This window comes from Scatophagus argus, chromosome 18, assembly GCF_020382885.2.
Source record: "Scatophagus argus isolate fScaArg1 chromosome 18, fScaArg1.pri, whole genome shotgun sequence".
In the NCBI taxonomy this organism is placed as follows: Eukaryota; Metazoa; Chordata; class Actinopteri; family Scatophagidae; genus Scatophagus; species Scatophagus argus.
Genome location: NC_058510.1, coordinates 9,187,755 through 9,212,289, shown reverse-complemented (window position 1 = coordinate 9,212,289; position 24,535 = coordinate 9,187,755). Strand labels below are relative to the sequence as shown.

The 24,535-nt window shown below is 41.7% G+C and overlaps 2 protein-coding genes across 3 annotated transcripts; one reads left to right on the top strand and one right to left on the bottom strand.

Annotated features, from left to right (window-relative positions):
• Positions 1 to 1,876: 1,876 nt before the first annotated feature.
• On the top strand, positions 1,877 to 12,225 carry ankha (ANKH inorganic pyrophosphate transport regulator a). 2 transcript variants are annotated; one of them, XM_046370950.1, is made up of 13 exons: positions 1,877 to 2,405; positions 3,476 to 3,692; positions 3,880 to 3,998; positions 4,264 to 4,347; positions 4,468 to 4,638; positions 4,817 to 4,951; positions 5,676 to 5,768; positions 5,867 to 5,959; positions 9,668 to 9,797; positions 9,928 to 10,051; positions 10,273 to 10,372; positions 11,310 to 11,467; positions 11,715 to 12,225. In XM_046370950.1, the coding sequence occupies exons 1-12, from the start codon at positions 2,310 to 2,312 to the stop codon at positions 11,445 to 11,447; spliced, it is 1,500 nt and encodes a 499-aa protein (XP_046226906.1). In that variant the 5' UTR covers positions 1,877 to 2,309; the 3' UTR covers positions 11,448 to 11,467; positions 11,715 to 12,225. The 2 variants fall into 2 exon arrangements, with proteins under 2 accessions (XP_046226906.1, XP_046226905.1); XM_046370949.1 differs by having other exon boundaries at positions 11,310 to 12,225.
• An 88-nt stretch (positions 12,226 to 12,313) lies between these two features.
• LOC124049985 lies at positions 12,314 to 24,318 on the bottom strand. Its single transcript, XM_046372148.1, has 11 exons — positions 23,967 to 24,318; positions 23,101 to 23,444; positions 20,959 to 21,585; positions 20,142 to 20,330; positions 19,499 to 19,837; positions 18,542 to 18,627; positions 18,265 to 18,371; positions 18,011 to 18,154; positions 16,691 to 16,822; positions 14,733 to 15,002; positions 12,314 to 14,135 (listed from the first exon to the last, which is right to left on the bottom strand). Exons 2-11 carry the CDS (start codon positions 23,247 to 23,249, stop codon positions 13,932 to 13,934), a joined length of 2,247 nt encoding a protein of 748 aa, XP_046228104.1. The 5' UTR covers positions 23,250 to 23,444; positions 23,967 to 24,318; the 3' UTR covers positions 12,314 to 13,931.
• Positions 24,319 to 24,535: the final 217 nt, after the last annotated feature.

Sequence of the window (24,535 nt, the reverse complement as noted above, 5' to 3'; positions counted from 1 at the left end):
GTTTCTAATCTCTGGCTGTCTGGCTTGGCAGCCAAAGGTTCTCAGAACATTTAGTGATAAGTGTGATAAGAGACACCGGCTGTGCTGGATACTCGTAAAACAAGTTTTAATACTCAGAAACAGAATACCTCCAACTCACACAAACAGTAAATGATGCAGAATAGTTTTAATAATCTGGGAATCTTGTAAACATGATTTTCCAAATCACTGAAAATGAATACCAAAATGAATGTGTCCATGCCAGAACCAACGATTGTATCCAAAGCTGCCACCTCCTACAGCAACTGCGAAAACAAACAACACTTTAATTAAATAAATGAACTTGTTATTGACTTGCACATCCATTATTCTTAAACATGAAACTGATATACACTGACCAATTGAGGTCATGGCTCTTGCAACACAACACAAACTGACACTCAAACACATTTTTGCAGGAATACTTGGGCAACACGGCATCCTTTGTTACGCAAAATCACACCCACAAAATGAGTTGTAGTCCATGCAGTTGGATACATGCTGCACGAAACACACTTCTGAACTATAAGCTTAAAAACCTGCTTGTAAAGAAAACCACAAAATCCTTTATTACTGAGAACTGTGAACAGTTAGCAGTCGATGTAATGAGACAATCCTAGCATTATAAATTAATTATATTGTGGCTTTAGGATTTTAACCCACAAAGTGCACTTGCAGGTATGTGTGTTCTTTGGCTAACATCTGACTTTAGTTACAGCTGCCAAGGGCATGTCTGCTAGTAACAAGCTGAGTCAACTTTTAAAATCACTACAGAACTTCCCCGAGGCACCAGGCAGACGCACAAACAACTTTGTTTTGTGACTGAATGTTACTCACGCTGAAGACTCTTTTCAGCTCTTTACACTACAACAGTGGGAAGTTTCCATTTCACACATTTCAGAGGTCAAAAATGAACTTGTACGCCCAAAAAGTTACAAAGCGTCGCTGCAATTTCCTACATTTATTTTCAAAAATCAGTTTCAGACCAACAAAACATTATTTTGTTTCTCAGTATGAATATGTTGGTCTTTATTATGAAGAATTTGTTGCCCTTTTTGGTTGATTAAAGACAAAACAAGGAGGAACTGATTAGAATTCAGCTGGTTGTTGACCATTCTACTAATGTGCATGCTCAGACATGCTATTACTATATATTAAGGTAAAATAACAACACAGACTTCCAATTCCAAAAGTCCATCTCAGGGATTATACAGTTTTTTTCTTGCTTGTGTCATCACACACACATACAAAGTACAATCAAAAGCAGGAAAATCAGTAAAAAAAAAAATAAATAAATAATAATGGACGTGTTCGAAGTGTTCTTCTTGTTTTGTCCGCCAGGGGTCAGTATTTTACCAGCTATTGCCAAAGGCTCGTTTGTTTATTCTAGATAATTTCTGCACTCAGAGGAGGGGTACAATGTAAACAAAGAAACTTGCATGGGATTACACTCCATTCTTGCATGAAGGATAGGCCTAAATGTGCAATATTCAGGTGTATTTTTTCTCATCATGATAAATCCAGCTGCCCACGGTTTTTACTCTGCTGACCACCTTTGTACCAGACTCCAGTCAAAATGTTATTAATATCTGCTGTATTATCCATACAGAAACATTCCCACCAAAATATGTAGACGTGTGTTTATCAATCATAACATGCCAGCTGAAGCAAACACCAACTCAGAATAATACCACTTCTACGTTCTGTCGCCCTGCTTTAATGCCAGCTCACAGTTTGCAGTCCTGTGTGTTGTGTGTACACAGGCAGTGATAATAAAAGCCAGGTTTAGTCTCGCTGATGATGTCACGGCCGGGATGCCTGGCCCACGTGCGGGCAGCAGTTGGTTCCAGTCTCGGGGAGGGTCGACAACAGCCGGACTGCGTAGCACAGGCGCAGTCAAATACGAGGCTACAAAACGAACCGAACCAGCGTCGGATCAGTGTTCTCATCTAAATCTCGAGCGGCGATACAGTGGGACGCTCCCTGGCTCAAATTCGGCGCTGTTTGATGCCACCTTGCGTCTCCCCCCACCCCCTTGATGATGATTGGGGAGGAAGATGCGCCGGTCTGAAATTTCCGTTGACCTTCGCCTCCGCTCAGCAGCATCGAAGCATTGTGAAGCGCTGCCGCTACAGGAGCGCCTCGGCTCCTGCCGCTGCCCCACTTCCACACCCCGTTCTCGCTAGAAATACAGGTGCTCTGACTGTCTTCTAGCCGCAAAGCTTTGATTTTCTTTTTAATCAACCAAGACCGAGGCAGATGCCCCTCGCTCTGTCATCCCGGCTTGTACTATGGTGGAGTTTCCATCTCTCAGTCCCTACTGGCCTCTCATCCGCTTTCTCGTGCCTTTGGCTATCACCAATGTTGCCATCGACCTCGGGGAACAGGTAACGTCTTTGCTTTGCTCGTTGTTTTCCGCTGTCGCGTTAACGCTTGGTCAGTAACAAAAAGCTCGAGACTGCAGCTTTGCTTTTGCTAGCAGCGGCTAGCGGCGTTAATGTTTTTATTTCGCCTCTGTGGGACTTCTGTTTCAGTGTGTGTCAAAAACGGCTGCTGCTGCTCCTGTCGAGCATCAGTTTTCGATCTCCTGAAAACGCCGACGTCGTTTTTCCACATGACACTGAATATGTCGACCCTGTATCGACAGTTAAAGACGGTCGGCTTGTGTTGTAGCTAGAGCTAGCTTAGCTGACAGGCTGGGAGCTGCTGTGGGGGTTTTATATACATTATTTAGGCTGAGGAGACGCGTGTGGATCTCACGCCCATGTTTTTGTGAGAAGGTGTTTTTTGTCACTTCTCTGACCGAATACACTGCGCTCAGGCGGCCATAGACAAGCAGACCTCACCGTGCCTGTAATGTGTTTGTCTTTTGATTAATCAGTAAATCAGATTTAAGGCCTGCTTTTAGGTGATGACGGATCATGTTGGGTTTTTTTTTTAATGTGTTATATTGTCACGTGTTATTGCTTATTGCTTACATATTTCCTGTCCTTTCTCAGCCATATGGCTGATCTGATGGCAGCCCTCTCCCAAGAGTCAATGTGCAGATAGTGTGAGAGTTAACCCCCCCACCACACACACACACACACACACTGAAGCTTGGAGATGTTAGGATTAAGCTTATGTAATGGTTCTGTTAGCCGGTATAAATAGCACACAGTCCTGCAAACGGAAAAGGGCAGATGTAGTAGTTGTTTTTAAGGTAAAACTGAATGGAAGTAATTCTGGGATGTGCTGTGGGTGTTTCCTGCTCAGACATTTTTCATGACACTCAGTGCTCAGCACAAGTCAAAGGTCTCATTTTTTTATTGTGTCACATGAAGGTATGAACTTTTAATGCAGCTCTGTGGTGGAGTCTTAGTTTCCATCTGGTCAAAGATAAAGTTGGGCTAAGTCATGGTCATGTGGACTGGTCACACTGTCTACTGAACTCCCCACCCTGTAATGTCTTTTCCAGGCCCTCAACAGGGGCATAGCCACAGTCAAGGAGGATGCAGTTGAAATGTTGGCCAGCTATGGCCTGGCCTACTCCCTGATGAAGTTCTTCACCGGACCCATGAGCGACTTCAAGAATGTGGGTTTGGTGTTTGTCAACAGCAGGAGGGACCGGAGGAAGGCTGTGTTCTGCATGGTGACAGCCGGGGCCATCGCGTTCGTCCTTCATATCTTGATAGGTGTGTGTTTAAGGGTTGTTTGTGCACTCATGATAACATGCTGTGCTTAAACCACATCCTCTAACAGTAAAGTTTTGGTATTTGTGGCAAATCTAAAGTTTCATCATTGCAGCTCTGGTAGCTTTTTTTCATTAGAAATCTCCTTAACCTATACTCACTCTACGCTCACTCTCTCCCTTTCTTTCAGCTTACACAGATTTAGGATACTATATCATAAATAAGCTCCACCATGTGGATGAATCTGTGGGGCACAAGACAAGAAAGGCTTTCTTATACCTGGCTGCTTTCCCTTTGTTGGATGCAATGGTAAGTATGCAGTAGAACAGGATTATTCTCGATGGGAAGCCGGCCATATCACGCAAGCTTGGCCATAAACTACCTGAAGTATCTTGTACCATATCTGTTTTTTATTCCTCTGTCTGTGCTGGTTTCATGTGACTGTGTATTGCCTGCTTTAAAATGTAGCTCACTCCCATTATATAACCTGTTGTGCTGCTGGGGTTGAGCTTTTGTTTGTAGTCTAAAGCTTGGCATCTTGGCCTAACATCTCGGCCACTGTTCTCTTTTGAAGGCGTGGATTCATGCGGGAATTCTTCTCAAGCACAAGTATAGCGTCATAGTAGGCTCAGCCTCAATCTCTGATGTTGTGGCCCAGGTAATTTCCTTCATTTTAATCTAACGCTACGTTTGAAGGTTACAGATGAATTCATTTCAGGAGTAACTTTTGTAGTTGATGTATTTTTGGTCGCTTTCTTGTCACTCTTCTTTCCTGCAGATTGTTTTCGTGGCCATTCTCCTCCACAGTAACCTGGAATGTGTGGAGCCTTTACTCATCCCTATCCTTTCACTGTATATGGGTGCCTTGGTCCGTTTCAGCGTTGTTGGTCTGGGTTACTACTGTAACATTCATGACAACATCCCAGACTCCAGTGGACTTGATGTGGGGGTAAGCGTTGTCTTTAGGTTATGGCCCTCCAGTGCTGTTTTATACATGATGATCTAGTTGAAAACCCTACATCAAAGGGACTATGGAGTTAGTTGAACATTTTAGCAACAGAATAATGAATTTAGCTTGTCCTTATTAAAACAAGAGTGATTCACTGGATGAGTGTTGATCCCTGCAGGGTGATGCCACTATTAAAAAGATGCTGAGTTTCTGGTGGCCCCTGGCCCTCATCTTGGCTACTCAGCGTATCAGCCGACCCATCGTCAACCTGTTTGTGTCTCGCGACCTCAAGGGGACCTCTGATGCTACAGAGGTGGGTGTATTATGAGTTCGATTCACCAAACATATCTAAACTGTTCTTCCAGAAAGCTTTTTTTCCTCTAATTTCTTATGATGACTCACTGTAATGTAGGATTTGGAAGATTTCTAATTTTACATTTAATCTGGATGTTCTGAATAAAGCTGTCCCAAGTGACTCAATACTAGTACAGTTATGGAATGTTGCTTCATATAAGGTGTCATTATCAGGGACTTCACAGCTATGTGAAGCCAGTGGGCACATTTTTCCCTCAAGTTGTTGCAGATGAAATGCCAGATGCTAACAAACTCCCTCTGGAGCTTTCTGGCTTACAGAGACCCCAACTACTAGAGACAATACAAAGCTGTTTACCAGAATGAACTGGAAATCATTGACAACACTGGCTGCCAGTGGTTTGGGTGATTCACCATGTTCATGTGAAACTCAGGCCATGATTACACTGAGTGAAAACATTCCTACATGGCCCTACTGTTCCTGTGTAAAGCCTGACACTGCCTGTTGTTGTTTGGGACACAATAACAAGATCAAGGCTGTTATCCAATCATGAACTTATGAAAAACCCCATACCGCCGGGAAAGTGAGAGACACACGTGTTGCTTTCATGTCTGCTATTGCCGGACACCTGTTATTAATTTAGCTGTGTGTGCTGCCTGTGGTATTTTGAGTGTTAAAATGGTGGCGTGCTGATGACTTATAGCTGCCGTCTTTGTCATTCCAGGCCGTGGCCGTCCTCACAGCCACATACCCTGTGGGTCACATGCCCTACGGTTGGTTAACCGAACTGAGAGCTGTGTACCCTGCCTTTGACAAGGTAATCCAGACTCCCTTATCAGTGTTAGTGTCTGCAGTGGTAATAGTTTATTGTAGATGGGTATGTTTATTCCACTAATATTGCTCTCTTACCAACAGAACAATCCCAGCAACAAGGTAAACGCTGGCAGTCCGGTCACCAAGTCACATATTAAAAAGTTTACATTCTGCTGTCTGGCTCTTTCTCTCACGGTAAGTTGAGGGTGAAAAATATTTTCACTTGCATAATTTGACTGGCTATGCTCTGAAAATATGGCATTAATTAGCTCAAAAAGAAGGTGCGGTTTGTTTTCGTGGTTCACGACACAGTCTGTAAGTTCTGGCTGGAATTTTTGAGACAAAGTTAACATGTTTTAGAGCTGCTAAGATTAGTCAATGGACAGGACATTAGTCAGCAAAAAAATCTAATAATTGACTTCATTGTCGATCATTTAACAAGCAAAACTGTCAAACGTTTTTTGACTCTAGCTTCCCAGACGTGAGCAGGTTTTGTCCTTTTTGTATAGTTGTAAATTCACTTTGAAATCAAATATTTTTGGGTTTTGGACCACTGCTTAGACAAACCACTCAATTTTGAGACATCATCTTCCACTCTGGGAAACTGAGCACCATCTTTGGACTATATTCTGTTATTTTATTGGTTAAACAATATATGCAAAAGTTTCTTTCAGGTATTAATGGTCAAACAGTGTTCATTTTCACAACAGGCACTCCTACATTTGCAGAGTATTCATTTACAGCCTAAGGTGTCCTTCATTGAGGTTTGACCCCTTCCTTCAGTAGGTGAAAGTGTCGGGTGTCCTACCACAGAGCCCTATAAAAACCTCATGCAGAACGCAAGCCATTTTTCTTGCCTCCACACGTCTGTATATTTTTACAATACAGCACTAATAGTGTGCTTTACGGTTTGTTTATTTGTTCATCTGTTTGTGCGCAGACTGGCGACGTTGTATTCTGTAAAACAAAAGATAAACAGATAATAACTCAACACTAACATGCTGAACTCCATCCCCAAAACACAACACCCAGGCTGTCCTTTGCTCTGCAGTGTGTGGCAGTCATGGTTCAGCTCCAAGATTGAGGCCGCTGTTATGCAGAAACATGTTTGGCATATATTTTTTTTGCACAGCTTGCTACAGATAGTGTTTTAAAAAATGTTTTTTCACTTAATAATCTCGAACCCTGTCTGCTTTCCCTGAAATAAAACGTAACACTTCTAAAAATAAAATAAAAGAAATAAAGTTCAGAGTGACTGTGGTTCACAGCTTGGTTGCGGCCATACTGAATGTACTGTTCCTTTGCCATTCTGTTGTGGTTTCAGGTTGCAGAGAGAGGGAGACACATTAGGGTGGAATTTGTGAAGAGGCTAAGGAGCTTTTTGTGTCCCCCCTAACACTAAGCTAACCCACCCAAGTTTTAAAAGCTTAATAAAACAGGCATTCACATAAAACATATCAGTTAACACATTCCAAAAGACCCTTGCAGGTGAGCATTTCTAGAGAGTAATGAGTCCTGCAATCACATTATGTACACTGCTGCAGAGTGTTTATGTTTCTCAGCAAACTCTTTGGATAATTTTATCAGCAAGTCGGCAAGAAGACTTCACGAGCCAGCCTCTCTGATGACATTGGCTTTGAGTTAGCATTAATACAGTGATGTAAAGTGAATTTCTGTTGAGTAAAAAACAGCCTTTGCCCCAGTTAGATGTATTAACAGCCTGAATAAGAAAAACAGGAAGTTTGTGGGTCTTTTAGGAGGAGGAGAGAAGGAGGAGAAGGAGGAGGAGGAGGAGCAGCAGGAGAATGGCACACCAGATGTGGAATCCCAGAGCTGTAAACATGTATGTGAGGGTGTGTGCTCGACACAGCACAACAGGCAGATAGGTATGAGCTGTGGCGGTGTTGAAAACTCAAGCTGACAGCTCTCATGCCCGGGCTTGCTCTGTGTACACATGAAGGAAAGACAACAGAATGGAAAAACAGTAGGGGAAGTGCATTTGTGAAAGAAACAGAGTAATGTTCTGTGACAAATAATTTCATCTTATGAAAGCAGACTGTGTTTAGTGTGTCGAGGCAGTGAGTGTGTATGTGTCACACTGTCTAGAGAAACCACAGCTGAGTCAGAGGGGGGTCAGAGGTTTTGCCTGAGCCACACAAATTGGTTATTATGTGCCTCCATCTTGCTAAAATAATGATAGATGGTAACACGATACAAATATTAAATCATCATTTACAAGTAATCTGTTCCTATATTTTGGTTCAGGGGATTAAAAACCACTAAACCACATCAAAGGCTTTTGGCAGTTTTCATCATTTGCTACTACATAAGTAAATCTTATAAAGAATGAGATGGTGAAATGTTTAATGAATGCATCTTGCCATTTTTTTTCCAGTAACCTCAAAATATTGTAGGGCTTGTAGCATGTATCATCTTTTCTCTTCCCCTTGTTCTCTCTTACCATAATGTATGTCAATCAGCAGCATACAATTCTTTTACTTTTTTCCACTTTAAAGACACTTTTGTCTGAAATGAGATACAGGCCAAGCAAATGTAAATCAAGGAGAAGCGCTCCAGTGCCACAAGGTTAGGAGATGGACATGGAAAGTTATAGCTGAGAAGCATATCTGAAGAGTAAATAGGCTTGTGTTTTTGCTTAGTTTAAGAACAGATGTGCTGCCACATTTTGGTCCATTTGCACATGGTTTAGTGTGCATGCTGGTAGGCATGCCAGAAAGGCCATTACGGTATTCAGGGTGTTTAGCAGCTAACTCATTCAGGCAGATGTTAATATAGTGCAATGCCACATGAGCTACAGATGCAACGTGTTCTGTCAAAGTTAGCTGGTCATCAGTCAGGATGCTCATATTTTTTTCAAGAGTTTATTGGCGTGAGTGAAACAGAGCTCAGCTGAATATTAATGTTGTGCTGAACTGAAGGACTGGCTGAGATCGCCAGGAGTTCGATCATCTTTGAGATATGGTTAAGGCAGACTGAGATCGACACTGAGACAGGAGGGTTGGTTGGAGGGAAGGACAGATGTATAACTTCAGCATGGCCTGGGCAATTAAAACCATGTGAGTGGAGCTTTGTGTCACCTGCTTAACAGAGGCAAGAAAAGCTGTTAGTGGATAATCAAACCAAGGTATGTGGGGACCAAGTACTGACCCTTGGGGTATCCCACTGGAAAGGAACTCTGTGAGTCCTGACAGGAAAGACTCAAGCAAGACAGATCTGGATAGTACAGAAAGGGCGGTGGGATGATCAGCACTTCAGTACTTCTCAGCTTGAAATGGGTTTTGGACTGGTTGTGGTTTAAACTAGCCCAGTATTCAAGGATGGAAGACAACAGCGTGTCCAGCGCATCAGCAAAATTGCCCAACTGTCCCTGTTAAAGAGTCAATAACAATAAGATATTGTCTGCAGTGTATTGCATGACATTCAAATGAGGAAAGGTTTCATAGAAGGAATAATCCAGGTGAATTTCCATTTGTAGGAAATTAGTCTGTTTCACCTCCTCCTCCTCCAGAAAAACACGTTTTATGGATTGTTTGTTCAGTTCAGAGATGTAGCCTTTGTATAATTTTAAACAAACTGATGTGTTATTCTTGTTCTGTTCAGACAGGTTTGTTCTGTTTTACACCCTAATGTGCTTATAATACATTAACAGCTTTGAGATGCTTTGGTAATGTTGCACGTGCCTCAGCAACTGCTTCTAGAAACAATGACATTGATTGTTATGCGTTTTCTCACTCGCATGTGTTACAGGAGCTTCAAAGGTCCACACTCAATCCGAAACCCCTTGAGTTAATGAACTATTGAAATCTAATTAGGCGTGCGGGGCGACTCTATTGTGGTGCAGTGAACGCAAAAATTAATTGCTTTTGTTTGTTTCCTGTCCAGCTTTGCTTTGTGGTGTTTTGGACTCCTCATGTATCAGAGAAGATCCTGGTTGATGTCATTGGAGTGGAGTATGCTTTCGCTGAACTGTGTGTGGTCCCACTGCGAATATTCTCCTTTTTTCCCCTGCCAGGTAAGACACTCTATTAGATGCTTTTCAGCAGCAGTGTCCAGCTGGATTTTCCTTCCTGCTGTGGCTTTAACCCGGGGCGTAGCTTGGACCAGTGGGGTGATGTTTCCACTTTGTGTGTGTGTGTTTGCAGTGACTGTTCGGGCTCATTTGACCGGATGGCTCATGACCCTGAAAAAGACCTTTGTGCTGGCCCCCAGCTCGGTTCTCCGCATCATTGTCCTCATCACCAGTCTAGTTGTGCTGCCTTATATGGGGTAAGTCAACACTTCAGAGAATACTGTCAGGGTCACAAAGGTTAGCACTGTTACTCAGGCTGACTTTGTCATTTCATACAGTATTGTTTGATTCTGGTAAAAAAAAATTTTTTTTTTTATGTACTTCTTTAAACAGGAACAGGATTCATTGACACATTTCTGAAACTATAAAATAATTTTGGATAAAAGGCAACTGAAAACTTTATCCTTTTGTATTGCAGGGTTCACGGGGCCACACTCGGGGTCGGATCCCTCCTGGCCGGTTTCATAGGAGAGTCGACAATGGTTGCCATAGCGGCCTGCTATGTTTATCGACAACAGGTGAGATCACCTGAGTTGGCTTGTCTGCAAACATGAGCATGCACACCTTATTTTGTGCTTTTTGAATCAGGTGTGTTCCTCACTTAATGATTATCCAGTTTATTTTAAATAGGAATGTAACTAAACTAATCCATTGTGAGTGTGTGCAAGAAAAAAGACCCCTAAACCTTTCCTTTAGGACAGCTCTAGGACAGTCTACACAGCTAGTGTCTGTCTTTATCACAGAAGGACATAAAGGATGACGTGGGAACACACAGTTTGTATAGTAGAAAGAACTTCTTCAGGTCTTCCTGTAATCAGAAAAATGACCTTGTAACTGGCAGCATCCTGCCCAAATATTTATCATATATTTCATCCAGAATATGCCCATAAATAAAATGTATTATCAGTTCAATATGTAGATTTATGTATATGTATATTTTATTTACAGACAGATATCTCATTGATTTTGATTGATTTTTCTCATCTAGCTAAAAAGTTTGTTTTCCAAAATGTTGAACTATTCCTTTAATAGCAACTGTTAAAACGTAAAACATTCTCCATTTGACACACATTATTGCCTAAGTGATGTGGATGTGGTGTATTTAGGCTCTCAAGTCATTTTAACCAGCCATTTTTCCGCAAGAGAAAGGAGCAGCGACAGCGTTCTCATTCTTGCTGAATGTGCATTAATTTTTCAGTTTGCAATTTACTGTAATCACCACCAAATCTTGTAGTTCGTAATGACTTAATGCTTGATAACCAGGAGCATAACTCAATGAGGTTATTGGGTTCAACTCTACCTAATTCTTCCATCTTCATGTGAGGTCAGAATTACTTGGTTATACTGCGTTTTTCCATTTTACAGCTGATCAAGTATTAGACTAGCACAACAAGCTGGTTCTCCTTTTTCTGTACCTCCAAGGGGATACGTGGTTTTCATTTCATTTCTTTGCAGAAAAACAACGACATGTCCAACGAGCTGGTGGTGGAGGGCGAGGACTCTGCCCCGATGAGCGAGGTGTGTTCCAGGACTCAGATGGATGCCATCGAGGAGCTGCAGGAGGAGGAGGAGGAAGAGGAGGAACAGGAGTGAAGTGTTGACAGCAGGCGAAGGTAAAGCCGACTTCAACGTGGAACTTTGCTTAAGAGGAGAGCGCGAGTTACAGTGATGGAGAGGAGAGAGGACCTGAGTATGGTTTCGTCTCTGAGGTTCTCCTGACAGACTAAACTTTGAATCAAGAGTGAAAAGGTCTTCTTCATGACGACCCACACACCATTGAAACGCACACTGTAAAGAAAGCCATGCACCTCCAAGTGTTCATTCATCAGTGTAAATACCTTTGTCTTCCTATCTTTTCAGTGGTTCTCATAGTTTTGCATCATCACATCAGCGGGTGTATTTGACCACTTTCATGTGTCTTCTAGTAAAGAAGGGAAAACGACACAGGAGAACTTTTTCCTCCTCCGCAGCGAGAATCAAACTTCTGTCGAGTGGTGGTGGAGTTTCCAAAATACAGAGTTCATTATTTTATCAAGATTAAGCAGCAAGGCCTTGCTTGAATTCAAATATAGACATGTTGTGGGACTTGTTGGGTTGTGCAATCGTATTTTACATACAATGGTGTACAGATTATTGTTGTTTTATATAGGTAATGCGATGTGTATATTTAATTGCCCAGAGGGGTCAGGAATCCCTCGTTATATCATTGCGTGTTACAGAATACAGTTATGATTGTTCACTTTCCATGCAGTCTGAGAGTCCATCTACTTTTGTTTTGCCAAGCATTTTCCTGGTAGTATTCAGACTGTCGTATGTACTGTATATACTGTATAGGCATTCTTATTTGGCAAATAAATTGCTTTATTATTAACCCTTGTGTTTTGTTTTGACATTGGCCTTTGGTGTGTTCCCACTGTCGTCTGCATATAAATAACAGATGCTAAATCAACCCATTTTACTTACCTTTCCTGATCTTATTAAACTCCAAACCTGTAGAAAAGCATTTTATTGGAAACCTTTTGCTTTATAAAAGAACTCTAGATGGATTTATTCAGGATGGTAGTGCAGGTAAGAAAACAAACAAACAAAAAAACAAAATAAACAATAAAAACTCAACAGATACACAGCATAAGAAAATGCATTATATTCAACCATGTTTTGCAGATGGGAGATCTATGAGACCCCAAACACACACATTGTGTCATTTACTGCAGCGTACTGCTAAAGCAGTTCAAAATAGTATTTAGAATTCCCATTAAATTAATAAAAGTCAACATTTCAAGATCAATAATTAATCAAAGAACTTTTACAAAAAAATTACTTTTTTTTATCTAAATGCCACTCAAAAATCTTGACAGTGTAAGAACATTCCTGTAAATGTTTTTCTGTTAATGTGTCACCTTCACATACTCTGGAATAAGGGCAAAGAAATGGCCTCTTATCACTAATAACCAACATTCATTCTTATTGTGCAGGATTTCTAAGGCAACATGGAGGACCAAGCGAGCAATTTACTACTGAATCCAGTGGTTGGCACTGTTGCCAGCATTTGCAGCAAACACCCCCCTGTCAGAACTGCTTGGTTAAAGGCAACATGTTACACATCAAGTTTGACACACACACACACAGACACACACAGTTGCAGACAAACAGATCATCACACATCCTCTTCACACAGGCTCCCTCTGATCATCATCTGGTGTGAGCTGTTGTTAAACCTGATAAATAATCAAACCCTTTCATTAACTAATTCAGTCGTTTCATGTACGAATGAGAAAGAATAAATTAATACACAAATCAAAGTGATTCCAGTGTTAACACCCAACCATCTAATCATTTTGCCGCTGCTAGCAGCTCCCATTGCGTTTTTATCAGGATTTTACGGTGCAAACGTAAAAGCTTGCAACATATATGTACACACACTCAAATAGAAAATATTGTACAGTACAGTGTGTACAAAAGTGTGTAAAGCACATCTTGTACAGGGTCTCAAATCAGCATAATTTTAAAGAAACATACATTTTGGGTAACACACTTCTTGGTTTTCTCCCTGCGAGTTAGAGATGAAGACTGACAACACTCTCATGTTTGTACACTAAATATGAAGCTAACACCAGCAGCCAGTTAGCTTAGCTTAGCACAAACACTGGAAAGAGGGAAACTGATAGCCTGTCCTAAGGTAATAAAATCCTTCCATCAGTACTTCCAAAGCTAATTGGCACATTTTATCTTTTTACTTCAAATTCGTGGTGAAGAAGTTGTCTGTAAAACCTCAACATGTCATCGGTTTTTCAGTTTTTGTTCAGCTGAAATTAAAAAGGGGCTATAACATGCTAATAAATGAGCCTTAGAGGTGCTGAAGGGCAGATATTATTACTTAATATCAGAGGCAGACAAGATGTTCCCCCTTGCTTCCTGTCTATGTGGTAAGCCAACAAGCTGCTAACGGTTGCTTCATGTTTAGTGAGTGATATCAACCAGAAAAATATTTCCCAAAATGTCAAACTATTCCTTTAATTGGCGTTGATTGACCTGAGTTTTTCGTTGGTATGGCAGGAGATGTCTCTGCAGCGGTGATTAGCTCGAGCTGAGCTCCTTGTGTTCTGCAGCTTCTACTGGCACATTATAGTGGCGATCATCTTCTGTCACGAGGCACACAGATGGCCAGTCATCCTTATGGTCGTCTGGGTAGTAGGTGACAAACTCCTCCGTGTCAGCCTTGTACAGTCTGTAAACTTGAATGGTGCAATGCAAGGCGTAGCCCAGCAGGAACATCTCCACCTGGACAAAAGGCAAGAAAGCAGGAAGGTAATTGCACAGAAAGCACACTTCTCAAAACAGCATCATCAGCTGCTCAGACATATGACATTTATGGGTGGGGTTTACTTACCGAAAACTCGCCTGTATAAGCTTTAATTAAAAGAGTGAAAATACCAATTAAATCACTCGGTTGCTTCCTGAAACCACCTCACCCCTGGGGCTGGTGATGAAGCGACATTACAGCTTGGAAAAAGAAAGAAAAAAAAAAAGAAAAGGAAAACAACACAAGCCCTGGCATGTTTTACTGTTCAGGTTTCAGGTGATGAGAACATTACACACCGCAGTCTCATGACAGCTAACATTAGTTGTTGGTTTTTGTACGTTACTAAGCGTGACAACCGATTATTTGGCAGAAATTTATAATTGGTTTCAAAAGGTCAAGAAAATCCCAACAGCGACTTTCTTCTGAGTGTTGTTTACCATAAAAAGGTTCGTGTAAATGCTCCCTACCTGCCAGGGAAGCCAGTAAAACATTCGGAACGTCTGTAAATGCTTGCGTCGAGTGAACCTGCGGTTTGCTGGTCCACATATAAAAAGGGGGCCATGGGAGTCTCCTACCTGCTCCAGCCCGGCGCTGAGGCCCACGTGGCTGAGGTGGTTGGAGAGGAAGGAGCGCGGGCAGTCGGATGAGTCCCGAGCAAACAGCAGCCAGCAGAAGAGCGGGACGTCTCCGCCGGCCTGCATGCAGCTGTGCAGCTCCACCGCTCTGCCCAGCATCAGCAGCTTGAGCGCCTCCAACAGCCCCAGCTCCTCTTCTCCTCCCTGAAACACCCGCTCGCACAACTGCTGCCGCTCCACCGCAGAGGTGCAGTCCAACGCCGCCCGCCACTGGACACAAAAATCAATGAAAATGATCAGTAACTCTTTTGCATTTAATCAATGCACTCATATATCAAGTACACAGATCAAATATTTTACAGGACAACAGATGAATCAATCAATCAAGAAAATGGTCAGAAAATGCACAGCTGATGAAAATAATCATTAGTTGCAGCCTTACATGGATGCATTCAGAAGATTTCACTTATTTCAGTTATCCTGTCACCAAAATACTTTAGATTGTAATCTGTCCAGTGCTTGAAAGATAAGCTTCTGTTGGAACAAAAGACTAGATGGACTGAACAACTGACTGACAATCCTTACAATCCACGCGCGCTAAGCTGAGGGCAGGAGCAGGATGTTGTCTGATTGTACACACTTCCTCATTAAATGGCAAATTGGGAAAACAGCAGCGATTTCGACACGCAGACGTTTGGTGAATTGAACAAATTACTAAATTATCTTTACGTATCTTGCATTTCAAACACGAACTAAAACAAACAATGATGTCAAAGTATGTCATACAGTGCTTAAGTATTTTTTTTGCCACTAACCAGTTATGTAAATAAATGTCAGATTCTCCAAATCATGTTCTAAAAATGGAAGTGTGACATAGTGACATATATATGTATTATTATGTATATATGTTCTTCCTCAACATCTCATCCCTGGATTACATTGTTGACCGGTTAATGTATAATATTCACCTGCTTTGTGTTTTTATAAAGTATTAAAGTGAATTTTCATTTCTTTTCCCAAAAAAAAAAAAAAAAAAAAATCAAGGTGGCCTTACTCTGCTGTGCAATAATTCACCATATGTTTATAATCAGACAACCAAACTGACAAAAATAAGTAATATTTAAGATCAGTGTAAGTCCAAATTTAGGTCAGAAATTCTCTGGTGGGACATGCATCCAGACCCCCCAGCTGGCAACTTCATACCCTTGTGGGAAGTCGTACATTCTGCATTTTTTTTTATTTTGCTCACCACAAAAGAAACTGCAGCCTCATGAATCATGTAAAAAGGTCAGTTTAACCAAACTGGTATTTACTGTGAGGTTAACGTAAGGTTTTAAACCCCCCAATTCCCATCATATACATATACATTATGCACATAAAACCCATCATATTTGTGCAACCAGCACATACCAGAACACAACACAGTCTATTCTGAGTGCAAGTATATGGAATCCATAATGTCGGGCACCAAACCAGCACAAAGCAGCAAAAAGGATCCAACTAAAAACAACAAAAACAACGACAAAAAGAAAAAAAAAAAAGAGCGGAGTAAACACCAGATTTCCCCACAACCGCTACCAGCGGTGGGGACAGACTGTAAATTCTGCCTGGGCCTCATTTGGTTACAGTAAAGAGACGGTGCCGTTTTAACAGCTGAAACCGTTTCTTTGAGGCTAGGGGTCCATCTATCCCTCCACATCCTTTAGAGCATTACTAGTGTGGATGTTAATGATAGAAACAGAGGAAAAAAAAAAGCTATGAGAGAAAGACAGAGTGCAGTATTTAGAGGACAACTACCTCCCCTTTACATATGGTAGCAATCACATCTGAAAGCTCTGCGGGTGAATATCAATACCCACAGTGTCCATGGATGACATAAAAATAGTGCTGTGGTTTGCTCAGACTGTGTCTTTAAAATACTTTCTCACGTGTTTCCTGAGCAGATATGCACAAAGTACCGTATTTTGGAGAAGCTCCGCGTAGCCTTTTAGCTGCAGGACGGCATCTCCCGTCCCATCTCCCTGCAGGCATTCTCCTGGAAACGTCCACTGACTTATCAGACCTTCCTGCTCTTCGAGTTGCTTCGGCAGCTGTAAACACAGACAATTAAAATGCTAGGATGTAATTTCAGCTGTGTTCAAAGAAGCCAAAACACTGACATCATTAAATACATCAACCTTAGGTCAGTTAGTGGGCCTTATGGACTGTTTCTTGTTTTGGTGGTTTTTCTTCTGTTATCTTTTCTGGTCACACGTGATGAGCCGCTTACTAAAACCCCCCCTCACCCAAACAGGAAGTGTTCTATCATATCTTAGCGACCATAGCGAGGCATGGCTATGGTGAAGTCCTTCTGTAGTCTTTTTGTAGTATTTCTAGCACCAACACTAGGACAGCAAACTCTTAGGAATTCACTGCACAATGTGTTAACCTGCTCTTATGAAGCCCTGCTAACAAACTTACTACCCACAGTAATGTTAATTCCAAGCAGAGGAGCATTTTATTGGCTTTGTGGGATTACGGTAACAAGCAACAACCACTGTGCAGCATTTCCCAATCATATTTTAGTTATTTGATTAGGCAAAGTTACACACCGGCAACCCAAGCCAACCAGACGTGAGACAGTAAAAAAAACAAACAAAAAACACTGTGTTGTCATCTTAAAATCCATTTTCCTCTTACCTAATCTCAAAATGAAAGTATTAAACTGTGTTAGCTAAGCATCCAGGCAGTTATTCTCATGTGAAACGTCCTCATCATCATTTTACTTAATACACTGAAATGCTAATGACAAGGCTGTCTTATTAATCCAAATGTCTTGTGCACAGGCCATCAGCTGGTGAGGATGATGACTTTTTGCCCTTCATACGCAGGTTTAGTCTCCATCTTTTTTGCACAATATAATGTTATAGTGTTTAGCCATCAATCAGCTTTATATCTGCATGACTGCATGTGACAAATAAAGAATATTTTTATTTTACTTCGTCACTTGTACAAGACTTCAAATGAGTCACCTCAAAAGATTTAAATAGTCGGCCTGAGACAGTGATAATAAAATCCGGCAGCCACAGCTGACATTTAAAGCAGTAAAATGGATTGTCAACAGCTCGGAGTAAGAAGCGCGTTTTTGTTTAGCTGTGACCGCCGTTCTTTAAAAAGCTACAGAGACTTTCAGCACTGAGACTTTCAGTGTTATATCTTCACATTAATCATCATAAACTCAATGTTTGAAGCGTGGCAAAGCTAATGGATGGGCACCACCTCGTGAAGCAAGCGTTTACCATAGAAATGTCCTCCTCCCGCAGCCATGAGGGCAGCTGGGTGCTGTGGGTGAACACCTGGAACAGCGTCGCTCTGAGGGCACAGTAGTTGTCCCCCCTCACCCTCCTCAAGCTGCCAAACCTCTGGGACATCTCTTTATAACCCTGCAGCAGCACACAGGGACACCACAGGAAGTCTTTTAGCCATTAACGTGCAAAACAACAACTGGCTTTAATCTGAAGCACTTCCTCCAATGAGCTGCAGACACGCCTACCTTTCTAATGAGAGCACTTTTGGCAGTATTTCCTTTCCACTCTCTCTCACTGTAAGACAGAATATCCATCGCCGGGGCCAAACTGCATCTGTCCTCCGCTTTTAACACTTGAGTAAGAGAGATGAGAGAGAGAGAGAGAGACAGAGAGAGAGAGAGAGAGAGAGAGAGAGAGAGAGAGCGAGAGAGAGAGGAAATGATGGACAAAACAAAAGCTATATATGCTTCAAATCACTGAGGCAGTCTCGCTGCACAGATACGTTGATCTGGGTGTACTGACGTGCAGTGTCTAACACAGGCGACAGTCCTGGTTCATTTTCTTGCGATTCTGACAGCTCCTCGGCTCCTCTGTACAGGTCTTCCTCACTAAAAGGAAAAATAAAACGGCCACGATTTAAATTTTTCTTGGTCAACAAATGGAAGAACACCTACAAAGACACATACAACACACACTGTCAGTAAAGCCTGCTGTATCTTAATTGTCAGTGCCACAGATTTCCACTGTCGTCCAAAAGCACAGAGCCACGCCATCGCGCTGGGTTTCTTCACTGCCAAAACGACGCCGCTTATTTTGAGTCGTTCCCAAATGTACCGCTCCGCTGCTGTAAATACTCGTTAACTCACCAAATCATCACTCACTGTTCACTCCTGTTTGAGCAGCGTTTGTTAGAATCCATACTGCCCATCGATTTTAAGAAATGAGTGGGCCTTTAAAAAAATAAAACAAAATAAAGACATGCAGCCAGTTTGTGACGCTTGTTTATAAAGAGTTAGGTGTTCAGTAGGACTGAATGGGTTAGGGACTGAGTGCAGGGACTAGATATTGTTGGTTTTGGTGTTTTTAATGGAATTTCTAGACAATAGAAAATGAAAAATTAATAGAGAATAACACCAACCTTATCCTTTAAACTCACAACAAACCGAAAATTATTCTTGGACAATAAATGCCGAAATATCTACATATTTTGTATCAAAATCCCATTTCACTTTTACTGCAGAGCTGTGTATTCTTAGTGGTTGCTTTGCGGCAACAGCACATCCACTTTTTTAACCATGTGGAGATGGTGACGTGCGAGCTCTTTCTAAACTCAGGACCAAACACGTGATGCTGAGTGTGCATTGCCACATAGTTTTAAACAGATCCTTCCTGTGTTGTGTCTCAGTCTTTCAACGGATAAAATTACTTAAGTGATGTGTATAGTCTGTAAAGCAACTGAAAGAAATGGACACTGCAAACCTGCTGTCCAGGTCATCCGCAGAAGAGTCTTCCTCCTCTGTGACAGGAATCTCATTGGCTTTTACACCAGCGGATGAACCCCCTGCTGGCTGCTCCTCTGGCCCAGTTACCTCCTTAATCTCAGCATCTTTCCCTGTCTCTGCCTCGGTGGTAGCATTTTCGCCCTTCTCCTCCATCTCATCGTTCTCCTCCGCTTTGGGAACATCATCGTCTTTATCTTGCCCTTCCAGCATCACCTCCTCGCCGATATCCTGTTTGACGCACTCCAAAGAAGCGAGCTCGTTCGAGATCATAGTCGCACAGTCAAGATTCGGGTTTGTGTCCTGATCAGATTTTGAGCTGCGGAGTGAATACATCTTTGTTACTTTTCCTGTTTATGTACGAATCAAAAGTTTACCACTGATGTCATTAATGTGTACTGTAAAAGTATTACACCAAATGTGCAACTGAAATGACATTTTATACCATGAAACATTTATTTAGTTGCAGAAAATATTTTCATAGTAGTGTGAAAATCATTTTGCTAACAACCCAAACTGGTGGTGTCTATATGCCCCCTAGTGGTCATAGTGAAGTTATCAAAAACACAAGCACACGTTGTATGTAAACAAGCGCCTTGTTTTCAAACTCTGAACCCACTGACCTCTCGCTGGCGTCTGTCAGAGCTGTGGTCTCTGGCTCCCCCGCACAGCTGGCAGAGTCTCGTTCCTCACCACTGAGGTCGAGTCCTGTGGGCTCCGATGCAGAGGACTCAGAGACATCGTGGCTTTTTATGAGTTCAGGACTGGCGTCCTTGCACACTGAAGAGCTCCCATTGTCTGAATCCTCAGCACTAGACACAGGATGACAGGATAAAGTTGTTTATTTTATACAGCAGCAGCGCAGTCTGCTGATGAATGACTGTGCAGAAGCAGGCCAGGTGATATGGACAGAATCTTTTTACACCATGTATTTCTGTAGTATCCCTAGTATGGTTGTGTGGGGTTTATAACTAATCGGAATTTGTGTTTTTGCTGTCTGTTTTTGCTTGAAAGTGATATAATTGTCTTTACAAGTAATTATTCCATCTCTGACTGTTTTATTTGAATACGCTGAAGTGAACAAAAGGGCCAAAATCACAATTAATAAAGTAAAAAGTCCAGGAAAGTCTGGAAGTTTTGTAGTAGTAGAAATGACTCTTCTGCTTTCCTATCTTTTTAATCAGATTTCCAAGGCTTCATTTTTAACTTAGTACCCAACCGCAAAATTTATGTGCACTGTAGGATACTGTTTATTTAGACACAAAAATATTTTCATATGGAAATGCAAATTCAATAATAAATGATGAAAATAACCATCAATGTACTGGTTAGCCCCAATGGTGCAATTCCAACTTCCAAATTCAACTTCATGACGTGTTGCATTTTTTTAACCAACATCCAAAACAGAAACTTTACAGTTTATCTCACCATGTGACTTACCAGCTTGGAGACACGTCAATCTCCTGACTGACCACAGAGATGGATGACAACCGACAAGCTGCCGCACTGAGCTGAGTGTCTGGCTCAGATAATGCTTCACTATTTTGAGAAAACCCATCTGATGGCTCGACTACATGGCTGTCAAGCTTGGAGCCTGCTTCTCCATCAAAATCAGGAGTGATGGTCCGTGTAATGTGCTCTCTTGTTGCATTTGTCTCAGTGTTTTCAGGACAAGCTGCCTGGGCCGTTGGTGGGCTGATATGAGGGATTTTGTCCTGCACTGAGGCTGGATTTTCTTTTTCTGGTGCTGTGTTTGTCGCTGTAACACCTTCCCAGTTAGCTGTGGTGTTTTCTTTCTGCAAGGAGTTTAAAGTGCACTGCAGAAGCTCGGCTTGTCCACCGTCTGCAGGACATTCTTTCTGATTTTGATCTGGTGCTCTAGTGGGGTTTTCCTTGGGTTCAGATCCTTTCCTGGGAGATGATGCTGTCGTATGTACGAACACCTCCTGCGAGGGTCCATTCTCCTGAGTGGTACTGGCCTCCGTCTCTCCAACCTCAGGATGCTGCTTCACCTTCACAGCCATATCCTTTACCTCCACCTTTACATTGGCCACATCAGGTGTTTTCCTGAGTGACATAACATAGAGAGAATGAGCAACGTCAAATAAGGCAACAAAAGCACACTTCAAAGTCAAACCTTAAACTTAGACGCCAGCTCAATTGCTGCTCTGCTTCAAGTTTCTTTCTGTGTGTAGGAGGTGGGAAACAGTCGTCTGTATGCGTCTCTTCCTGAAACCCCCAGGAAGTCCCTAAAGGCCTGTTTGACCTCAGGCTTACGTGTTTCAGTCACATAAAATACCCTGCATAAATCATCTAATCTGAGCTGGTTTTTATATAAATTATTATCCAGCAGCAGGTCACATCTTTAAAGATATTTTTACGATCTCACATTTTAAATATAATATTTCCACGGACAAGCTGAACACAAAGTAAAAGGCTTCCTTGAGGAGTTAGTTTAAATGATGGCGATTCTCTGCAGAGGTGCTCTCTACTTCCTGAGCTGAGCTGAGTCAGTTCTGGTATTTGCTTTGATCTCAGTGTAAAAAGGAGAAATTTGGGGGGAAATTTGTGGCTGTGTGGTATGTAAAGTTAAATGAGCTTTCTGTATGTAGGTTTGGTAAGAACTGACAGCAACAGTAGAAGCACTGACATGTAGTTTGTAGGTTTTTATTTACTTTTGTATTTTTGTGTATTTATTATTTGATTTATTGTGTAATTTTATTAACTTGTTGGCTGCCGAGCAAAAAACTCTGCTCACTACTCTTCATCTCTGGGATCATGAAAATACCTTTGAAGGCGTAACCTGCTGCTGACCTAACTGGTCTAAAATAACTTCCTGCTTTTTCCTCACAAGTAGGCTTTGAGAAACTGTAAGTCTTGAAATCAAGTAGTGACACACATAGGGCTGAGGTAACAAATGAGACTGACTGAATGTTGTTTTTAAACATCTGAAGCTTCTAATGACCAAACTCAGCTTTAAATATCTGTTGTCATATTCTATGACATCATTAAAAAAAAATCAATATCGCCAATATCACCGTTGCTTTGTGTCGACTAAAGTAAGTTACTACAGTAGTGTTATAAAAGCTGCCAGTGATTCACACCTGAGAATTCATGGTACAGATGACCATGAACTTCACAGGCTACACAAAGCCACTGACTGCTTGGTATTAGTGAGGTTTTGGGGCTGAGAGTGGCAGAGCAGGAGTGGAGCTGGAGGAAAAAAATAAGCACAATACAGCTGTACATGTACAGTAAAGGTCAGAGCTTTCCAGTAAATAAAAACTGCAGCTTCCCAACTACTGGAAAGGTGAAAGCGGGTTAGTCCCGAAGCAGGAACCCACGTTGCCCGGGGGTGCAATGACGACGGCGACCCAGATTAAGGTCTGGAAACTGGAGCATGGAGGGCTGACAGCCGAAATGGATGGACGTTCTGGTTATATAAATTTAATTTAAAATCTGTGCAGCATTCAAATACTGATTCAGAATTTTATTGTGCCAACTTTATGAAAGAAGTTTCAAACAATTTTACACAGCCCTAAATCCAGTAAAAGGCCACAATTACTGAAATGGTTATCTTACCTTATGTCATCAACTCCTTGAGGACCACAAGCACCCATAACAGCTGTTTTGTCAGTGGACACCGTAGCTTTCGAGTCATCTTTCAGCAAACCACTTCTTTCCTCCACACTGGTACAGGGACTCTCAGCGTGACAGCAACTGCTCCCCATCTGTTCCCAACCACTCCCTCCGTTTGGGACTTAAGACAGGTTGTAGGCCGAACGGTGAACTCTGGACCAAAACACCTGCAAGCGACCTAATGAGTCGCTGAAGCCAGAAGATTTCAGGAGTCCATGATGACGAGGATCAGCGTGCCGCTAAAGCCAGGAAGCAAACACGTCAGTGCTTTGCAATGAAATTGATACCTGAAATGTGTGCAAAATCACTGAATTAATGATGAGATATAAGAGGTGTCATAACAGATTCTGCAAACGTCATATTTTGCAACCTGGGCAGGAATTTTAACTTCAACAAACTTTAAATGTTTGTTCTTCTACTCACTAGACACAACATGATTGACAACACGAAAAAGCACTAAAGAGTCTACCAAATACTGATTCGTGAGGTGTACACTTTCATAGCTATTAAAGTTCGGTGGAAATACTTTGTTAATGCTAACAAAAAATGACCTCTTCTAAATATCGATATGCCACATTTTTTGCCAACACATATTGAAATCCAGTATGCAATAATGTACTGAATAAAACGTGGCATTAGAGCCGAAATTCCACTTTCTACAGTATGTATTTAGTATAGAAGTACCTTTAATCATAGCTAAATCTTCTTGTTGATGTACCTTCGCTACTATGAAGTAATGATAACGACAGCACATTTCACAATCCACATTCAGCTAACAACGTCATATTGATAATGACAAAAAAACATACCTCGGCTGTGCTTATTTAGAGACGAAGTCCACAAGCTTTCAGGCATGCAGCCCTGATTTTTGTTACACTTTTTGTTAGCTGGACAACAAGCTCAATTTAGCTAAACAGCTAGCTGAGATAAACTTAAAATATAAACATGTGCAACTAAATACTGATCGCCGCTCATGAGAGTCACTGCTGCCACGCTGGGAACATTCTATAATGACTAAATCATTATCGTTTTATACGATACATTTCGTAAATAATGGATATTTCCTGTATTTTTTCGGAAAAATCTGTTGGTGCGAAACCCTAGCATAGCAGAGCAGCAGGTCACGGCACGGTCGGACCGCATGACGTCATACTCATGCGCGCCGAGAATTTTGACTGCGTTGACGGACGCGTTGGAAACTCGCCACTTTACGCCAACTTTGTGTGTTTCGGCACATGAACAAAACATTCTGAAAACATTATTTGATCAATTTGTCGATCAATAAAAAGTTATTTGACAATAATTTTAGTTATCGATCACGCAAAACCAGCAATCTGAAAACGTAACGTTTGGAATGGCCATGCTTCACTATTTTCTG